Source organism: Alnus glutinosa, chromosome 8, assembly GCF_958979055.1.
Source record: "Alnus glutinosa chromosome 8, dhAlnGlut1.1, whole genome shotgun sequence".
NCBI classification, from domain to species: domain Eukaryota; kingdom Viridiplantae; phylum Streptophyta; class Magnoliopsida; order Fagales; family Betulaceae; genus Alnus; species Alnus glutinosa.
Window position 1 is genome coordinate 28510895 of NC_084893.1, and position 18164 is coordinate 28529058.

The following is an 18164-nucleotide window of genomic DNA, read 5'->3' on the forward strand; positions in this document are numbered from 1 at the left end:
TTTCCCCCTTAAAAAAAAAAAAATGAAATTTTGGAAAAATTTGTACAAAATACGATTCAATTCCAATTACAAAATACAAATCAAACGAAAGAATAATAATGATCGTTCTATTCCACCGTATTGTATTCTTAATAATACATTAAGACTCATTCTTATTCTTAAGGAATCACCATTCGAGTGTACCAAACGTAGCCTTATTGTTTAGATATATAATACAATTCAAATACCTTGAGTTTACCCGTGCATTAACATAATATAATCTCAAAACTACATGTACAGAACTTCTCTTTGTTGTTTAAAAAATAGTAAATGCTAAATACAATGCTCCCATCGCACTTTCATCCCACTTGGCTTATGTGTCAATGCCCATCAACCTTTTGATGGAGACATGATATTTAGCAATTCTCTTAAAAAAACATAGAAAGTAAAATAAAATGCAAGACACATTGTGTTTAAAATAATGTTAGAAATCACACTTTTATTCAATTACCATTATACCATGCTGAAGTAGCAATGCCAGTTAACTCATTATATATATATAAAGAATGGATGATCCAATGATTGTTTGTTGGGAAAAGTATACGTAACCCCCTCAAACTACCACCTTATTGTCAATGTACTCCACAAACTACCAATTGTGTCAATGTTCCCCCTAAACTACCAAAAAATGTCAATGTCTCCCGAATGACAAAAATACCTTCATAAAATTATTAAAATAAAAGAAAAACTAAAAAAAATATAAAATAACAAAAAAAATTACCAAAAAAATAATAAAAAAACTTAAAACTTTTTTTTTTAGTTTGTTTATTTTTTTTAAAAAAATAATTTTCACTTTTTTTTTCATTTTTCTTTTTCCTTTTTTTTTTTAAACTGGTTTTTCTTTTTTGTTTTTTTTTTTATTTTAAAAAATATATATTTATATAATTTTCAGTTATTTTTTCGTTTCCTTTTTTTTTTTAAAAAAAAAAAAAATCGTTCTTTTTCGTTCTTTATTTAATTATTTAATTTTGTTTTGAAAAAAAATAATTTTTTAGTTTTTTATTTTATTTTTCAGTTTTTAGTTTTAGTTTCTTTTTTTCAATTTACAAGGACATTTTTGTCTTATTCAAAAAAAAATTAGGGTCATTTTTGTCTTTTTGTTGGTGTTAGAGGTGACATTGAAATTTTTTGGTAGTTTGAGGGAGAACATTGACACAATTGGTAGTTTGGGGGGTACATTGACAATTGAGTAGTAGTTTGAGGAGGATATATGTATTTTTTCCTTGTTTGTTTGTTTGACATTACAACGTCAGTAAAATAGGATAATAATATGATAAAGTGTCATTAGGAAAATGAATAGTTATTACTGGAAATGAAGGAGGGGTGGAATTGAATAGTTATTCCAATTATTTAGTTTGGTAACAACATATATACCACAATTGGAATTGAACTAAAATTACTAAAAAACCCACATAATTTCTTATTTTTCTAAAAAAACTCATTTTTTTTTTTTAAATAAAATAAAATTAAAGACGTTAAACCTATGAGTAGTTGACCACCCAAAGCAAACCACAGGGGTGTGGTAGCCACCCCGATGCATATTGAAGGTAGCAGGCCACCCCCAAAGGGCCTCGCGGGTTCATCAGAAACCAAACGAGGCCTAAGTCTTATTATTTGGTAGGGACCTATTCATAAGAATAACTATTCTATGAGAATAACTATTCCCTTACGAAGATGAATAACTATTCGTGAAGGAATAGACAATTTTTCCCAAAAATTTTAATTTTTTCAAACTAGTTTTTTTTCTTTAAAAAAAAAAATTAAAGAACTTGTTAAATTTGTGGTTGGTTGACCACCCCAATGGGCCAAAGTGGCCATGGAACCATCCTCGCTAGGTTTTGTATGGGTTGGGCTCAAAATTTTAATCATTTTAAACATTTATGGGCTGGGCTGGGCTTGGGCCAATTTTTCTTTCGGCCAGTTGGAGTTTGAGGTCGTTTGAAACCGCTTTCTCAGGAAGACCGCAATTTCATCCCTTTCTTCTCCGCGGGATTTGGCTTTTCTTCCTCAATCAAAGACACGCTGTGAATCCCGGGCTCTCTCGGAAAACCCTGTTCATCATGGAGACGCTGGAAACGATCTCGGCGGCTCTGAAATGCACAGACGCGAAGAAAGAGAATCTCAAGAAGGCCTTCGACGAGTTGCAATCCCACTCTTCAGTCCTCTCCGCCTTTTCTCTCACGTGGTCCGACCTCGACGCTCACTTCACTTCCCTCCAGAACTCGCTCACAGAACGATTCCACCTCCTGGAATCGCTCGAGTTGGAAAAACAAATTCAGACCCACTGCACCGAGTCGGCTCAGTCAACCCCCAAAATTGACCCATGTGCCTCACAAGGTCAGAACGCCCAAACCAACCCAGAAGACCCTTCTTCTCCATCAATTTTGGAGACCAAGATGACCCAAATCCGGGTTGACCCGAGTGGTGATGTGGGTTCAAATTCGTTGAGGGCTTTGTGTGAGAGTATGGACGGGAAGGGGTTGAGGAAGTACGTATTAGAGCACCCAAATGAGAAGAAAGAGATGATGGCCGAACTCCCCGGCGCAGTGCGGTGCGCGCCGGACCCGGCGGCGATGGTCTTGGACGCCATGGAAGGGTTTTATGGCGTAAAGGGCAATAAGGAGGGGGATGTGGGTGCTTTGAGGAGGTCTTGTGTGCTATTGTTGGAGGCACTAATGGGGGTTAAGGCCAATGTGGGGGTGGGAGTGAGGAAGAGAGCAAAGGAGTTGGCTTTGGAGTGGAAAGGAAAGGCGAGCTCCAGTGAAGTTCAAAATTTTGAGGTGATGGGGTTTTTGCATTTGGTGGCGGCGTACGGGTTGCAGTCCGAGTTCGACGGGGATGAGCTTGTGGATTGCTTTGTTATCGTTGCGCAGTTTCGACAGGCCGTGAAGTTGTGCCGGGCTTTCGGTTTGGGGAATAAAGTTGCTGGTAAAGCAGTTCGAAACTTTCTGATTTTTGTTTGAAATTGTTTGTGCTATTCTGAGTGTGGTTTATTTTATGATGTTTTACCTTTCATGGTTCATACTTGTGATGTACAGGTTCATATTATACGAGCTTCTGTTTTGTTTAAGTTGGAGAACCTTGTAAGAAGTTTAGAGTAGCGGAAGAGGAGGTTGAAATTTGAATCTTGGTGATAAAAAAATGAGCTGTTTACCTGAGACATAGTCAATTGAAAAATTTATTAATACTGAAAAATCTTGCATGCTGGGAATCCAGGGCGGACTGAAATAGTGAATCTCAGGGATATGATCTGCAGGATATATTGGTTGGAATTGTAAAATTGATGGTTTGCGTTTATATATCTCAGGGATAAATTCAATAGATAAGTGGGGGTGTATATTTGAAGAGGGTATTTATCCTTAATGAGTACGTGGTAATTATCAAAATAACTAAAAAAAATTATACTTCAGATGTTGAATAATTTATTGAGCCCAGTATGGTCTTATATAAAGAGGGTATGATATGCATATGAAACGAATATATAACATGGAAACAGGACTTTAAGCTATTTTACCAAGTAAATAATAATATGGTCAAGCAACATGATCTTTTAAAGTACTGACTGATGCTTAACAGCACTTTATTGATGATCACACCAAGATGCACAAGAACTACGCTAGTATCGGTTCTGTATTTGCTTGATGAGTTAGTACAGGCCTTGTCAAGATGTAGATGTAGTTTCTATCAATCTTGAATTCGTCAATGTAGACTTTTACCACTTTATATAGATTACTTTGAGTAAATGGTTGTTTGTGCTGACTATAAAAGTTCTCCATTCCCTTCATTTTCTTGTTTTTCCCCATTTTGTCCAAAGTTCAAGGAACATAAAGTAACTTCATGCCGCCATCTTTTGAGGTATAAAAAATGATTTTTGAGTGTACTATACGGACTGAATTTTTAGGCTTGTGAAGTTTGGGTATTTCAATCAAGGTTCAAATTTTGTGTCTAACATCTGTGTCTGCAAGAGGCCTTCTGATGCAAGTTTTTGCAGACCACTAATTGAAGGCTTTAATTGAGTGAGATCAAATACTGGTACAATAGTAAGAGCTTAACTTACTATAGGGAAAATTTTAATGTTGTGCAAGTTTAGTAGAATGAATGTTTTTTTTTCCCGTCTTGAATTAGGAACTTGGTGGTAGAATGGTGAATAATGTAACTCATTGTTTCTGTTTAGAGAGGCTAATTGGAAATTGTGGACATGGTAGCCTCTAGCCCTCTACTAGAAGCTGTAGAAATAATGGAAATTAGAGAAGTATGAAGAGAATATTGAGAGTGATTTTGTCTTGTTACTCACACAGCACCTGAAGAGAACTTATAACCATAATGGAACTGGAAGAAGTGTAGGGGGAGAGGCTAGAGTGCTGGAATTGTCTCAACATTGGTATGCTTAGCATGTGCTTGATGCATGGGCAGCCGTCCTTTTTGTAGATGAACTTCTTTTGGGGCCTGGGTAACAATTCCCTGTTAAGCTAAGAGTTGGATTTTTTTTTTTCAAGCTTTACAGTTTTTTCATCAGGGAATTTTCTACCCAGATCACTCTTTAGGATGTAAAGTCATATTGAAATATTTGGTTCCTCCTTTTGAGTAATATAACGTCAGAGTCAAATGCTGCTTTTGTTCTTGGCAGATCTCATTCAGAAACTTATAAGTAAGGGCAAGCAACTTCTGGCTGTCAAATTTATTTTTGAATTTGAGCTGACCGAAAAGTTTCCACCAGTCCCTCTCTTGAAATCCTATCTTAAGGATGCCAAGAAGCTTGCTGTGAAAGTTAGGAAAGAAGGAAATGAATCTCACGTGTCACTGGTAATTTTCAATTCCCTTACTTGATTTCCCGGCTACCTTTTGTAATTCAATATCGAACAGTTGCCTGTGTGCTATAATTCTTAAGTTTCTCATGCAGAATAAGGCAACAGACAAAGAACTCGTTGCAATGAAATCAGTTATTAAAGTTATTGAAAGCCACAATCTTGACTCTCAGTTTCCAAGGGCAAACCTTGAAAAGCGTATTGAGGCGCTGGAGAAGCTGATTGTGAACAGAAAACGACCTGCAGCAGCCCCTCCTGCCAAACCGCAGCAGCCGCAACAGCAGCAGCCAAAGAAGCAGAAGAAGCATCTGCAGCCAAAGAAGCAGCAGCATCTGCAGCCAAAGAAGCTGCAGCAGCAGAGTAGAAGCAAGCATCCTCGAATAGCTCCTCCATTTGGTCATGCGGCAGTCCCAGTAATTGTTGATGGTGCAAATTCAACTATTTCCCATTATCGAAAATCTCATCTACAGTCGGCAGGTTTGTTATTGGATTGTCCTGCTCCATATGTGAGCTCATCATCTGTGCCCTATGGCACAGTAGGCCAGACTCCTATGATTGCCTCTTTCACAGGTTCATCAGCTGGGCTGTATGGTTTTCCAGGAGCCCTTGTGGGTTTTGGTGGGAACCCAAGCCCTTCTAGTTCCCATCTATACTTATCAGAACCATATCTACCATCTAATTATTATGATGGGTCAACTGCCTATGGTGGATATGGTGTCCGGCCTGAATACCATCCATCTTACCATCCTCAGTAGATCTGTGTGCTCTTTGTTTTTGTGATAGTATAATTTTGGATGGTTTCATACTTTTGCCTCTGCAACGCTGGTTATTGGAAAAGCATAGCTTGCTTTTTTTTATCACCACGACTGTTGTGTAAGCAACTAGATATGGTGATTAAGAATCGTGAGATTATGTGTAATGTCACATTCTTAATTACTTGAGTGATTTTATTATTGCCCAGAAGGTTTTTGGGTCAATTATTTATTTGCTAGTCATTTTTTAAATTCTTTATAGGCTATTTGGAAAATGGTAATTAACATTGTCCATTTGTTTTCAGTAGCAGTTCTTTGTTGAGGACCTTTTTCCTTAGATTGAGCCAAGCTTGTCCCATATGTACATTCAAAATCAAGGTCTTTTTTGCATTGTTCAAAAGAAAACATATAAACTTACGTTTTAGCTTTTTTAGGGTTCTCCCCCTCAGCCTATCTTGAGCAGACAGAACTACTCTTCTGCTCCACAAAGGGGCTTGCTGTTTAAACCCCAGACTCCCTATTCTGCGCCATAAAAAGGTTGTCTTTTATGTCTCCTATATTATAAAGATGAAGAAAATATTGAGCAGTAAGGCTAATTCTTCTTATCTTTGTACACCATCCATGCAGAAGATAGATTCGTGCCTTAAAGTGCCGTGTAAATCAGAACCGGAGGCTATGTTTGCTAATCTACTCTCTTCTTGTTATCTGTTTTCAGTTTGAGTTTCTCACTTTTCTCAAAATACAAAATACTTTTTATAAAAGTTTTCACACCTTGTAGGAATATTTTGCGAAAATAGGTGCTTTAACTTTTGTAGAAATAGGAGCTAACTTATTATTTTAAAAAATTAAATAATTAAAAAAAATACTGGAGTGGCCGTTTGGCCACCCTTGGTGAGGGAGAGGGGTGGCCGTGCAGCTACCTCTGTCCTGGTTAGAGATGGCAGCGCAACCACCCCTCTCCTCTATTGAGGATGACCATACAACCACTCTTTTATGTATACGAGTCAACTATACATCTATTTGGCCTTTCTCAAAATAAGCAGGTATAGTCCATAGAAAACATTTTCCCAAAATACACTTCTAAAAACACTAATCACCTTTATGCCACATGAAAATACTTTTTCAGACAAAAAACACATACCCATATACACTAACAAACTTGACCAAAATTTTTATGTTCTCTCTCCTCACTTCCTGTTGAGCCTTCCTCTATAATTAAGCAATGGAGGGAAGTTTTTGGTTGTGTATCTATCAGCTTTGTGCATCTTCCAGATATCATCCATTTGGAAGATGGTTTGTGCCCCAAATGCATTGTGAGACAATGGAAATATTATATTTGCAAACAATGATTTTTTTTTCTTTTTCCCTTCCTGATTCTCTTTTCCTACCTTCCCCTGTTATAAAACTTTTGAACTCTTCCAGGAATTTCTCAATGTCTAGAACAAGATTTTTTATTTGTTATTTAAAAAATAATAATAATTCTTTTTCTGTTTCTGTCTCATTTTTCCCTTTGCCTGGTACTTGTATTGGCCATTGGATCGTTTCTTGCATCTCTCACTCATTATGTCATCTGTCACTCATTTGTTTTCCATCAGTTTGCGTTTGCACATCCAACTTTCTTGTTCCAATAACGTTGAAGCTGGCTCGATTTAGATTCCTGTTGTGTGGTGCATTGTTCTCAGTGATTTGTACACAAATTATTGGTCCCAATTGGATTGGAATGTGACAACTGAGGAAAGAGTATCCTTATAAACCATTTGCTCATGGCAAATGTTTTGTTTAGTTGCATTTTCAAAATCTTTGGCTACATGAAATCTCAGATGAAAATGTGCAGCTGAAATGTCTTTCTGTTCTTTATGAGATTTGCAGGACTTTTTAACCTTAGAAAATGTTACCACATTTATCTTCAGTTGAAATGGTCGTGGATACGAATCAGAATTTGTTGAGTAATGCTACTTTTTACACCAATTTTATGTTAACTAGTGTGAAATGAGTATGCAGAATAGCATTGCTCTATTATTTTTTTGTCCTTTTCCTTTTTCAGAGAATTTAATTTTGGGACTATTGACCGGTAGCCCACTTAAATATTTCTTTTTTCTTTGAACAATTATTTTTTGCCATTAGAGAAGTAAACTGGCCACACTACACCAAAGTGGTTAAAGTTTGAATCTGTGCTTAAAGCACACAAATTGAATGGAGACAAGCTGGTTGGTGAGGGAATTATTTGAGTCCATCCATAAGCCAGAAGCCGCATAAATAATAGTCACAATTATTTATTTTGCTGCCCATGGCAGGAGACAGCTTCTGGACTGCCTAGTGCCTACGTGATCTACAGAAACAATTTAGTTTGAGGAACACTTCGTATTATATTTGGATTAGCTGAAGTCTAAAAACTTTGAACTTCAGCCACTGTGATTGAAGCTAATAAAACCCTAGGAGAAAGGAAAAATGAAAAAAAGAGAGCCTACACAAAGCAGTATTAGTGACTATGATTGAACCTAGTAAAAACCCAGGAAGGAAAAAGTTGAAGATGTAGAGAAAGAGAACTTCTAAGTAAGGGTGGCAATTCGTGTTCGCATGTCGGGTTTGATAAGATTAAAGTATCGGTCAATCATCTCTTTATCCAATTAATCAAATGAGTCAAATTTTTTAATCTTAATTCGCTAATTTTGTGTCGTGGTCTTGGATCGTATCAAAAATTGTTAGCCTTAAATATCACGTGTCGCGTTCGGGTTGAGGCATGAGTATAAGATTATATCAGTTAATTCTAATTTTATCCATTTAATTAAACGGATCCAAGCTTTTCAACCCTAACTCTCAAGCCTTAGCCATATATCTTTGATCTAAACAAATTTCTAACAAGATCCTCATTTTAGTGTGAAGCGTGAGTTCATATCCTAAAAGCTTTGGTTATTTGTTATCTTACCAATCATTGAGTTGCAACTTCTAAACACAGATTGAATCATTTTGCTTGGACCTAACAATAAAAAAAAATTAAACAAAATGAATAAAAAGAAGAGATGAATAGCTGGATTTGGTGGGGGGGATCCTGATGTTCCATCCATTACATGGTTTGAAGTTGCATTCTACAGTTGGTGAACTCACCTCCTCTCTGGTACAATTTCCCTTCAAATCTTTTCACGCAGTTAAAATTTCCCTTCAAATCTTGTCAGAATAAGTATGTTCAGGATTATGATGTACCAATCTTCAACCCTACTTTCAAAATGAAAATATCTATACCTTTTGGATATGATGGTTCACAGTCTTTATGTATCCATCTCATCAAATCTGGGTTCAATTACTTCACCATGGTAAAAGTAAATGTCACACACTACTAGTCGGCTCTAATCAATCTTTTACCAATTCACAGTAAAAAATTGACTTCCTTGCCTATTAATATCCTCTCATTTAGGTAACTAGGTTGCCCTTTTAGCCCCACTAGAGAGTTACTTGTGCTTTGAATTCAGATGGTTGATTTTTTTATTTTATTTTTTTTACTGTACTAAAAGGACCAACAAAAGTTTCCTCCTATCTAAGCTGGTAGAATTTTTCTTTCTTAATTTAGTCTATTAAATCCATATTTGTTCTTAAATTATATGATTTTTATATACATTTTTAATATAAACTAACATTTGTCTTCCTAAAGCATACGGTCTTTACACATTCTAAAAGACAAATATTAATTTAATAAACTGAATTAAAGTCGGTATCCAAAACTAAGGCTATTATAATTTTTGACATGAATTGTGAACCTAATATGAACTTAATACGAAATTAACAGGTTAGAGTTGATGGGTATAATTCGTTTAATTAAACGGATCGAGTTAGGATTAACCTATATAGTCAGTTTTATATTCTGTCTCGACACAATTCGAACTCGATGCACGATATTTAACGAATTCGATACGAATCAAATAGAAAATTAACCGTAGATGAAAATTGAAAAATGGGTAAAAAATAATTAGGGTTTTTTTTTTAAAAAAAAAAAAAAAAAAAAAAAAAAAAAAAAAAAAAAAAAAAAAACCAGAGAAAACGTTTAAAATGACAAGCCAATGACACACCCCCCAGATCCAATGTAACAAGTCAACTACGTCTCAGTCTCTTCCTTTCTATCCCTCTCCCTGACAAAAAAAGGAAAAGAAAAGAAAAGCTTCAGAGACACAACCAGGCGGAATGACCGTTATGCCCCTACCCTCTCCTCCTCAATAACTAAGCCCCACTCCTTCCCTTCGCCTTTGACTCTCCTCGGAATCGCAGAGAATGGCGCAGACCCAAAGCTCAGCTGCGCTCTCGGAACTACGGCTGAGCAGCTCAGGGGACGATCCGGGTCGGCCCGGGACGGGGCCGGCTAATAACTCTGCGGCCAGGTACAAGCTGATGTCACCGGCGAAGCTCCCGATCTCCAGGGCCACGTGTATCACGATCCCGCCCGGGCTCAGCCCGACGTCGTTTCTTGAGTCCCCCGTGCTCCTTTCCAACAACATGAAGGTGAGGTCAGGCTCGATGCGGCGTCGTTTTGGTTTTGTTCTCGTTCTCTTGCTCGAAATTTTTGGTTGCTAAGAAAAGGAAACGCTGTGATTCAGAGTGTAACTCAGAGCTCAACTTTTCCAACTAAGAAAACCCCTTTAAAATAAGTTTGGTTTTTTGTTTTTTTTTTGTTTGGTTTTTGATTGGCGCTTCTTTTCCTGCGATTTCTGAGCAACCAAACGGAGTGCATCTCAGAGAGCTACGTGTCGTTGCGGCTCTCAAATTTGTAGCATTTTGCCGCGTCGTGTCAAAGTAATGGTGGAGAATTTTTTTTTTTTTTTGTAGGACTTGAATGATGTGATTTGGGTATTTCAAATTGAGCCCGAAAGCGAGAAATTCGAAAATTCCGATTACTATTTTTGTCTGTTTCAATCCCATAAACAAAACATTTAGGCATTTTTTTTTTTGTTCCATAAAGTTTATTTATATTTGGGTGCTCGACTTGGGACCGTTTGATTCCGATGCTTGCTCATATAGTATTGTATTTGATATGAGTTGGCTCCTTTATGTTATGCTATATAGCATTTGCTTTCAGCGATTAGATAGTAGATTGTTCTAATCGAATTTTGCTTTGTGGGAATATGGGCTTTCGCTTCCAAAGTCTGATATATATTTTTTTCTATAATGCCAGTGTTGTTTTTTCACATAATGAATCTTTTTCCCTTTTTATTTCTCCTTGTTTTTAACGGTGTTTTTTTGGGTGTACGATGCGAAAGCTTTTCCATTTGTGTGCTGTAGAATATGGAATAAATGAGCCAGCGTAGAGTAGTGAGGATTACTATTTGGTTGACGTGCCAAAATGGCGGGCAATAGCAGCAGCAAGGGTTGAGAGTATGTGGGTCAAGGTGCTGAGAAAAAAGACGTGATTGCTTTGTGAATGATCGTGTGTATTTGGGGATAATTCAATGAAAGATTCGTATAGCCATCGGTTTGTTGAGTCGAGCATATAAACATAATTTTTATATATTCTCTCATTATCAAACGAGTATTGTATGGATGATAAATGAATGAATTTTGAACTCATCAGTGAAAAGAAAAGCGTACGGACTTTGCTTTTGTTAACCTTTAGTGGGTTTATGTTAAATTCTCCTTATTTTTCGTTATTTGTTTAAATTGATTTGTGATGGTATAAAGTTGCTAGGATTAGTTCACTTATATCATTGATTATATGAGCTTGAACTTCTTTTACAGGGTTCAATAAGGATGATATCTGAAAATTTGTTTGATATTCCCTGATAGGAAACGGATATGGAATAGTCCTGTAAAACTGTTGCTGAATTTGTTGGTCAATTGATTGCACGGGTAGTGCAAAACTTGCCCATCTTTCCCTTTTTCTATTTCCTTTCCTTTTCTTTTTTCCAAGAGTGTGATATTGATCTTCTTGTATCCATACTTGTATACCAGAGGCTGATCAAAAAGGCTTCTGAAGCAGTACGTCTAAATTTTCTTTTCTTGATCTTGCAGGCAGAGCCCTCTCCAACTACCGGTTCCTTTATTAAACCTCAAGTGGTGCGTGTCCCTATTGGTTCTGCTGCATATCCAGTAACTACGGTTTGCTCCAACAGCAATACTTTCAGAGAAAGAAATTCCAACTGCTTCGAATTTAAACCACATGCTACATCAAATATGGTATTGTTCAATGAGTACTGTATTTATGAAATTGTAAATGACACATCATTGGTATATAAATATGATCAGGTGGTCCCATGGATCCTGATTTTGTGTGTAAATTATAGTTTGCCCAAGTTTCTAGTATATTTTAAAGTCCAACGGCCCCTCAGATTAGCCAATTCAATAGATAGCTTATCCTACTAAACCTTATAGATATTAATATTTTACAGTTAAATTCCTTATATGTCTTTGCATTGTTTCTTGCTTATTTCCTATATCTAGTGTAACTGTTAGATAATAACTAATGTTTTTGATTGTCATGTACTAACTTCTAGTTTCACTGCCGGTGCTTCAATTAATTTCATGCATATGTACTCTTCTAATATTGGCATAATGATGCAACATAAGTGATGGATGAGCCTCCTTTACGACCTGAAATCTCTCTTGTAACCATTGAACTTCACTGTATGGCTGCCAGTTCACCTTACTATTTTTTTGTTCATAAAAAGCAAGTATGCTATACTAACTGTGAGGTACTGCTTACCTAATATTATTCATTTATTTCAAGGTTCCTGCAGATCTGAACCACTGGAGAAGTGAGCAATCTATGCAAGTCCAAGGTCAGCGCCAGCCTCAGGCATTTGCGTCATCACCGTTGGTGAAAAATGAGGTGGCAGTTTCCTCAAATGAGTTGAGTCTTTCAGCACCGGTTAACATGGTAACTTCAGGGGCTAGTGCACCTACTGAAGTTGATTCAGATGAACTAAACAATAGAGGAACTTCCAATACTGGGTTTCAAACTTCACAATCTGATAATAAAGGAAGTGGGCTTTCTGTTGTTGCTGACAGGCCGTCTGATGATGGATATAACTGGCGAAAATATGGACAGAAACTTGTTAAAGGAAGTGAATTTCCCCGTAGCTATTACAAATGTACACATCCTAACTGTGAAGTAAAAAAGCTGTTTGAGCGCTCTCATGATGGACAGATATCTGAGATTATCTACAAGGGGTCACATGATCATCCTAAGCCTCAACCTAGTCGTCGATATGGTGCTGGTACTATTATGACTGTCCAAGAAGAAAGATCTGATAAGGCTTCATCTTTAACTGGTCGAGATGGTAAGGAAGAAACTTCACAGTTATTTCTATTGAGAGCACTTGTATGGACCATCTAATGTGCTTTATCTTTATGATCTTATTGCAGAGAAGTCAAGCATATATGGACAGATGTCCCATACAGTAGAGCCGAGTGGTACTCCTGACCTATCTCCTGTCACAGCAAATGACGATAATCTTGATGCTGCAGGTTCAATGCCAAATAGAATCCATGATGAGGTTGACGATGATGATTTATTCTCAAAGCGGAGGTATTATAGTTCAGAACATAGGCTTTAGGTTTTTGAGAAGTTGTGCTTATGTGCTAACCAATGATTTGTCGAATTATATTAAGCAGGAAAATGGAGATTGGTGGGTTTGATATCACTCCAGTGGTTAAGCCTATCCGGGAACCACGTGTTGTTGTTCAAACCCTTAGTGAGGTAGATATACTGGATGACGGGTACCGCTGGCGCAAATATGGGCAGAAAGTGGTCAGAGGCAATCCTAATCCACGGTATATTTTACATGTTGATGATCAGGCATACAGCTATAGATAATGTCCCTTACCGATCGGACCTGTTCGATGTCTAACTTCTATTGTTTATTAGAATAATTTTGTGAATATTTGTAAATTTTTTGTGCTGTTGTTTCCTCAGCGGGTTAAGTGTGATCATTAAAGTGATGGGTTTGAACTCATACCTCCGCTTTTGCATACAATTAACGCAGAGTATTTCTGCTGTGGTATCTGTTTCTTCACAGAATCACAATCATCATAGTCTATGGACCACTACTGATTCAATCTCATAACGATAGCTTTTCCTAGTTATTCTGTTATATTTTCAAAGGAACATGTTTTGTTTGTTTTCTTTGGTATGCAGTTGCATTAAGTGATGAATAAAAGTGGGTAACTTTACATAATGCCAGCATAATTCAATGCTTCAGTCACTGACTGGGCACTTAATTCCCCCCCGCAAAACAAAAATCAGTACTTCAGTCAGCTGGTTCAGAATATGTAGAAATCTTGATGCTCTTCTTTTAGAGCTGCCTATTTTTAGTTCTTTGTCTGGGTATGCGTTATATGAGTTTTTGGGTGTTTGCACTTTTGAGGACCCCGTTAATGACAATGAGCTCTTGTGGAGGCGGAGGTTTTTTAGAACAATGTTCCTGCAGCATTCAATTGCTGTGTGGTTCATAGCTAATGTGGTACCATCGGTTAGATCTGTATAGCTTACACATATTTTCCAATTAGAAGTTAACATGTCAAACAATTTCTTTTGACTGGCTAGAAGATGATATGGAAAATATTATTTTAAGATGCTCAAGAATTTTTTCACTTTGGTAAATATGCACAATGCTGACTAAGCACCTGATATTTATTTCTTATATGAGTTGGTTTCTTGATTATTATGCTGTCACTTCTGTTTCTCCTAGAATTTATATTCTTTAGATGTAAGTTCATTCCTTGGTATTGTCTTGGAGAAATTGATATAAGGAAAATGGATTGATTTTACATATTGGATTACTAAACTTAGTATTTTGGAGTGGATGTGTGCCATGCTTCAGTTCTGGTGATCAGGTTGCAGATGTGGGTATCAACTAATGTGGTAGAGAGGCTGTATTATCTAGTCGCAGAAAAAGAAAAATATAGTGGAAAAACTTTGTTCACTTTCAGTGTATATCAACTATAATTTCTTTTTTACTGGTAACTTGTACGTATACTCTTGGGTCCTGAACCCATGAGGTTACCTCCATCCCATTTTTTTAGGAGGAAGAAATGCTACTTGAGCTAAACATAAATATCCGTGATTAACTCTTAAATAAGATTTACACTAGTTCTTCTGGGTGTTAAAGTCCATGGGCCTTACTCACTTTCAAAAGACGCCTTGAGAGAGGAGGGGTGTCCATGGCTTATAAAGTCTACAAGACAAGGATTTCTTAGCAATGTGGGACACTTTAACTCGCCCCCTCACGTGTGGCATCTTTGGCCAAACATGTGTTCAACAACGGGAGGGAAAGGCCATCATTGTCAAAGGATCCTGTTCTGATACCATGTAAAAGTCCATGGGCCTTACTAGATCATTGTCTTGTAGACTTTATAACTGGGTTCATCACATACTATAATTTCTTTTTTACTGGTAACTTATGCACATACTCTGTGGGTCCTGAACCCATGAGGTTACCCTCCATCTCATTATTTTAGGAGGAAGAAATGTCATTTGAGCTAAACATAAATATCCATGATTAACTCTTAAATTAGATACACACTAGTTCTTCTGAGCTCATCAGTTGATTGGACAGATGACAGATGTGCAAATCACAAGGATAGATCCCGAGTTTGTGCCATTCAAGTTGAATTGATAGACAGGAAGGAGCAGTGTCGGGAATTTTAGGGAAAGGACTATGAGTAGGGCTCTAACCTGCCATGCAGATGGTAGAATGCTCTACTTTCATCTGATACAATGATATCAGACTGCTGTTTCACTGGAGTAAAACTTAGTCCTTATAATCTCTCCCGTCAGTGTAGAACTATTCAGCATAGCTGTTGAAGCCTGATTTTGCATCAGGATTCCCCTTAAGAGTCCTAGTCCTAACCAGAATATGACGTTCTAGAATTTTCACCCAGAACCCCTCTGAATGTGTGAGCACTTGAACTTCTTGGAATTTAAGTATTTATTTCAATGTAATTAGACGTCAGCTCCATGGTCCACAGAGGTATGAAGAAATTGGGCTAGCTTATAGAGAGGCGTATATGTAGGTAGTATTAAAGAGCTTCCTGGAGAACTATAAATAGTAAGAAATAGATATAGCAGACTCTAGGTGTTTTCAGCCCCCTTTCTGTGTTCATCTACTTGTTCATAAATGGAACTTAGAGTATTAACCCTCCTTATTCTAACATTGTATTGTTCAGTCAACACTTCAGCTCAAGCATTGTTGAGAATGATTTCTTTACGGTTGAAAATACTGCATATTGAATATTGCACGTTATATGTGATTATCATCTTGACTAACAGTTACTGCTAAGTAATAGAATCTGACTCAATTTTTGCTATTAAGACTTCTAGGCTCCTCTGCTTTTTTTCCCGGTGGGTCGTTATAATGTAAAGGTCTAACTATATGTCTCCTGTGTGCATGTGAATAATGAAATGAAATTATACATTATTGTCCTGCATATAGACGGGAAGTACAATATGACTCCATATACTTTCTCTTCGTGCGCTTGCTAATCTTCTGGCTTGGGTCTATTTTTTATTGCATTATCTTTTCTAATGTAATTTATGCATGTCGCTTATCATGCTCACATGTTATGCAGGAGTTACTACAAGTGTACAAATGCTGGATGCCCTGTTAGAAAACATGTGGAGAGGGCATCTCATGATCCCAAAGCAGTTATAACCACATATGAGGGAAAACACAATCATGATGTACCTACTGCAAGGACAAGCAGCCATGACACAGCAGGACCCTCAGCTGTGAGTGTGAGTGGACCATCAAGGATTAGATCAGAAGAGAGCGATATTGTTAGCCTTGATCTTGGGGTTGGGATCAGCTCAGCTGTTGAAAATAGGTCCATTGAGCATAGGCAGACGCAGCATTCTGAAATTCTGGGAAGCCAAATTCACAATGGCAGTTCACATTATAAGGTAGTTCAAGCAACCCCAGTTTCAACCTATTTTGGTGTTCTAAATAGTGGCATGACTCAGTATGGATCTAGAGAACATCCAAATGGATCTTATCCATTTCCGCAGAACATGGGAAAAATTCTAACGGGTCCATGAGATTGTTTACACTGAAAAGCCAACAAAAATAAGATGTGTGATTTTATTTTCATTTTTTCACTTTATTTTTTCCTCCTTTTTGGCGGTTAAGGACAAGAAGGCAAGAGTCTCTAGATGAAGCTAGGATTCCTTTACATTTTACTTTATATCTGAGAGCTGTTCTTGACATTGACTGGCCCCTGGAAACGCCTTTGAAGTGCAATTACTGTTTGTATAATGTTGACTTCTTGGAGAATACTTTGTACAAATATAAAATTAAGACTGCTATTATATTCTGACAGAGAGACAGTATTGTAACTTAAGTGCTTCAATTTGTAAGAAATATAATTTCATTTAGCCTTTCTGATGGACTTGTAATTGGTGATGTAGCTTTGGAGTCTATAAAGAATTGCATTGCATCTCCCAACACCTGGAGAAATGAAGATCTTTTACCTGTCAGGTTGCAGCCTAGTGGTCAAAGGGCGGGCCTGGGATGAGCCATAGACTCGGACATCCTGGTTCGATTCCACACTAAGAGTTCACCTAGAGTGTACTTTTCAGGGGCGGGTCCGAAGGACCTACCTTGGTGAGGTTCCACCCCATAAAAATAAAAATAAAAAAAAAATCTTTTAAAGTCTGAACATGAAATATGTATATCTTTGTACCATGAAAGTCAAATCAAATTGAATGTGTATGATTATGATATGGTGATCCAAGGTTAGTGGTGCTTGTCCCTAGGATGGTTTCTGCTTGCAAAAATGAGATATTTGGTTCAGGATTTAGGCCCCAATTGGATTGAGAAGGTATAAAGTTCATTAGGTATTTGGGCATGTAAATTTCGTCAAATCTTAATTATTATTTTCAAATTAAATAGGTACGATTTTATAGTATCAATATTTATCACTTCTAAAATATGATAAGATATTGGTGATAAATATTGAGTTGGTAAAAGTCGTAAATGTTGATGTGACCTTAACTATTTAATATAGGTGGGATTTAAGAAAATTTATATGATAAAATACACTATGAATTCTAAAAAAATCTAATTTAAGACCGACTTTAAGAATATACTAGGCTAATGTTACCGTTATAGAAGCAAAATCAGGCAAATATCAATTATGCATTAAAACGTCTTTTTGTTGGGGGGGGGACAAGGGCAGACAAATCATAATTTGCATTGCAAAAAGATCCGGTGCAATACTTATGGTCCGTTTGACAACCATGATTTTAAAAACAAATATGATTTTTGTTTTTGTTTTTTTTTCAAAAGCAAATCTATTTTATTTAATTTTTTAAAAACAAATCATATTTTATTTAATTTTTTCTAATTTCATCTCACAAAGTTCAACCTCAAAATTCGCACATCAAATAAGAATTAAATTTTGATTTAATAAATTAAACACCCAAATCATGACAACAAAAAGTTTTTGTTTTTTTTTTGTTGTTGTCACGATCTCGACTGTTCATTTAAATGAATGGTCAAGAAAAAATATATTGCATACCGTTATAGAAGCATAATAAGGAACATATCATTTGTGCATTAATACTTCTGTTTGTTGGAGGACAAGGACAAAC

The 18164-nt window shown here is 36.7% G+C and overlaps 2 protein-coding genes across 4 annotated transcripts; both read left to right on the forward strand.

Moving 5' to 3' along the window:
- Positions 1-1983: 1983 nt before the first annotated feature.
- LOC133875259 (FRIGIDA-like protein 1) lies at positions 1984-5704 on the forward strand. The gene is made up of 3 exons (XM_062313324.1): positions 1984-2967; positions 4667-4842; positions 4940-5704. Exons 1-3 carry the CDS (start codon positions 2100-2102, stop codon positions 5597-5599), a joined length of 1704 nt encoding a protein of 567 aa, XP_062169308.1. The 5' UTR covers positions 1984-2099; the 3' UTR covers positions 5600-5704.
- A 3961-nt stretch (positions 5705-9665) lies between these two features.
- On the forward strand, positions 9666-17485 carry LOC133874980 (probable WRKY transcription factor 20). 3 transcript variants are annotated; one of them, XM_062312939.1, is made up of 7 exons: positions 9666-10084; positions 11588-11752; positions 12303-12855; positions 12941-13103; positions 13190-13348; positions 16145-16475; positions 16980-17485. In XM_062312939.1, exons 1-7 carry the CDS (start codon positions 9857-9859, stop codon positions 16992-16994), a joined length of 1614 nt encoding a protein of 537 aa, XP_062168923.1. In that variant the 5' UTR covers positions 9666-9856; the 3' UTR covers positions 16995-17485. The 3 variants fall into 3 exon arrangements, with proteins under 3 accessions (XP_062168923.1, XP_062168922.1, XP_062168924.1); XM_062312938.1 differs by lacking the exon at positions 16980-17485 and having other exon boundaries at positions 16145-16953; XM_062312940.1 differs by lacking the exons at positions 9666-10084; positions 16980-17485 and adding an exon at positions 11386-11425 and having other exon boundaries at positions 16145-16953.
- Positions 17486-18164: the final 679 nt, after the last annotated feature.

What these genes read in the sequence shown, in the direction of transcription:
- LOC133874980 (XM_062312938.1), top strand. Translation starts at nt 9,857, where the DNA reads ATGGCGCAGACCCAAAGCTCAGCTGCGCTCTCGGAACTACGGCTGAGC. An exon ending in TCCTTTCCAACAACATGAAG is followed by an intron (nt 10,085 to 11,587) that starts GTGAGGTCAGGC and finishes TTGATCTTGCAG; the next exon opens with GCAGAGCCCTCTCCAACTAC. An exon ending in AGAGGCAATCCTAATCCACG is followed by an intron (nt 13,349 to 16,144) that starts GTATATTTTACA and finishes CATGTTATGCAG; the next exon opens with GAGTTACTACAAGTGTACAA.
- LOC133875259 (XM_062313324.1), top strand. Translation starts at nt 2,100, where the DNA reads ATGGAGACGCTGGAAACGATCTCGGCGGCTCTGAAATGCACAGACGCG. An exon ending in TTTGGGGAATAAAGTTGCTG is followed by an intron (nt 2,968 to 4,666) that starts GTAAAGCAGTTC and finishes TGTTCTTGGCAG; the next exon opens with ATCTCATTCAGAAACTTATA. An exon ending in ATGAATCTCACGTGTCACTG is followed by an intron (nt 4,843 to 4,939) that starts GTAATTTTCAAT and finishes TTTCTCATGCAG; the next exon opens with AATAAGGCAACAGACAAAGA.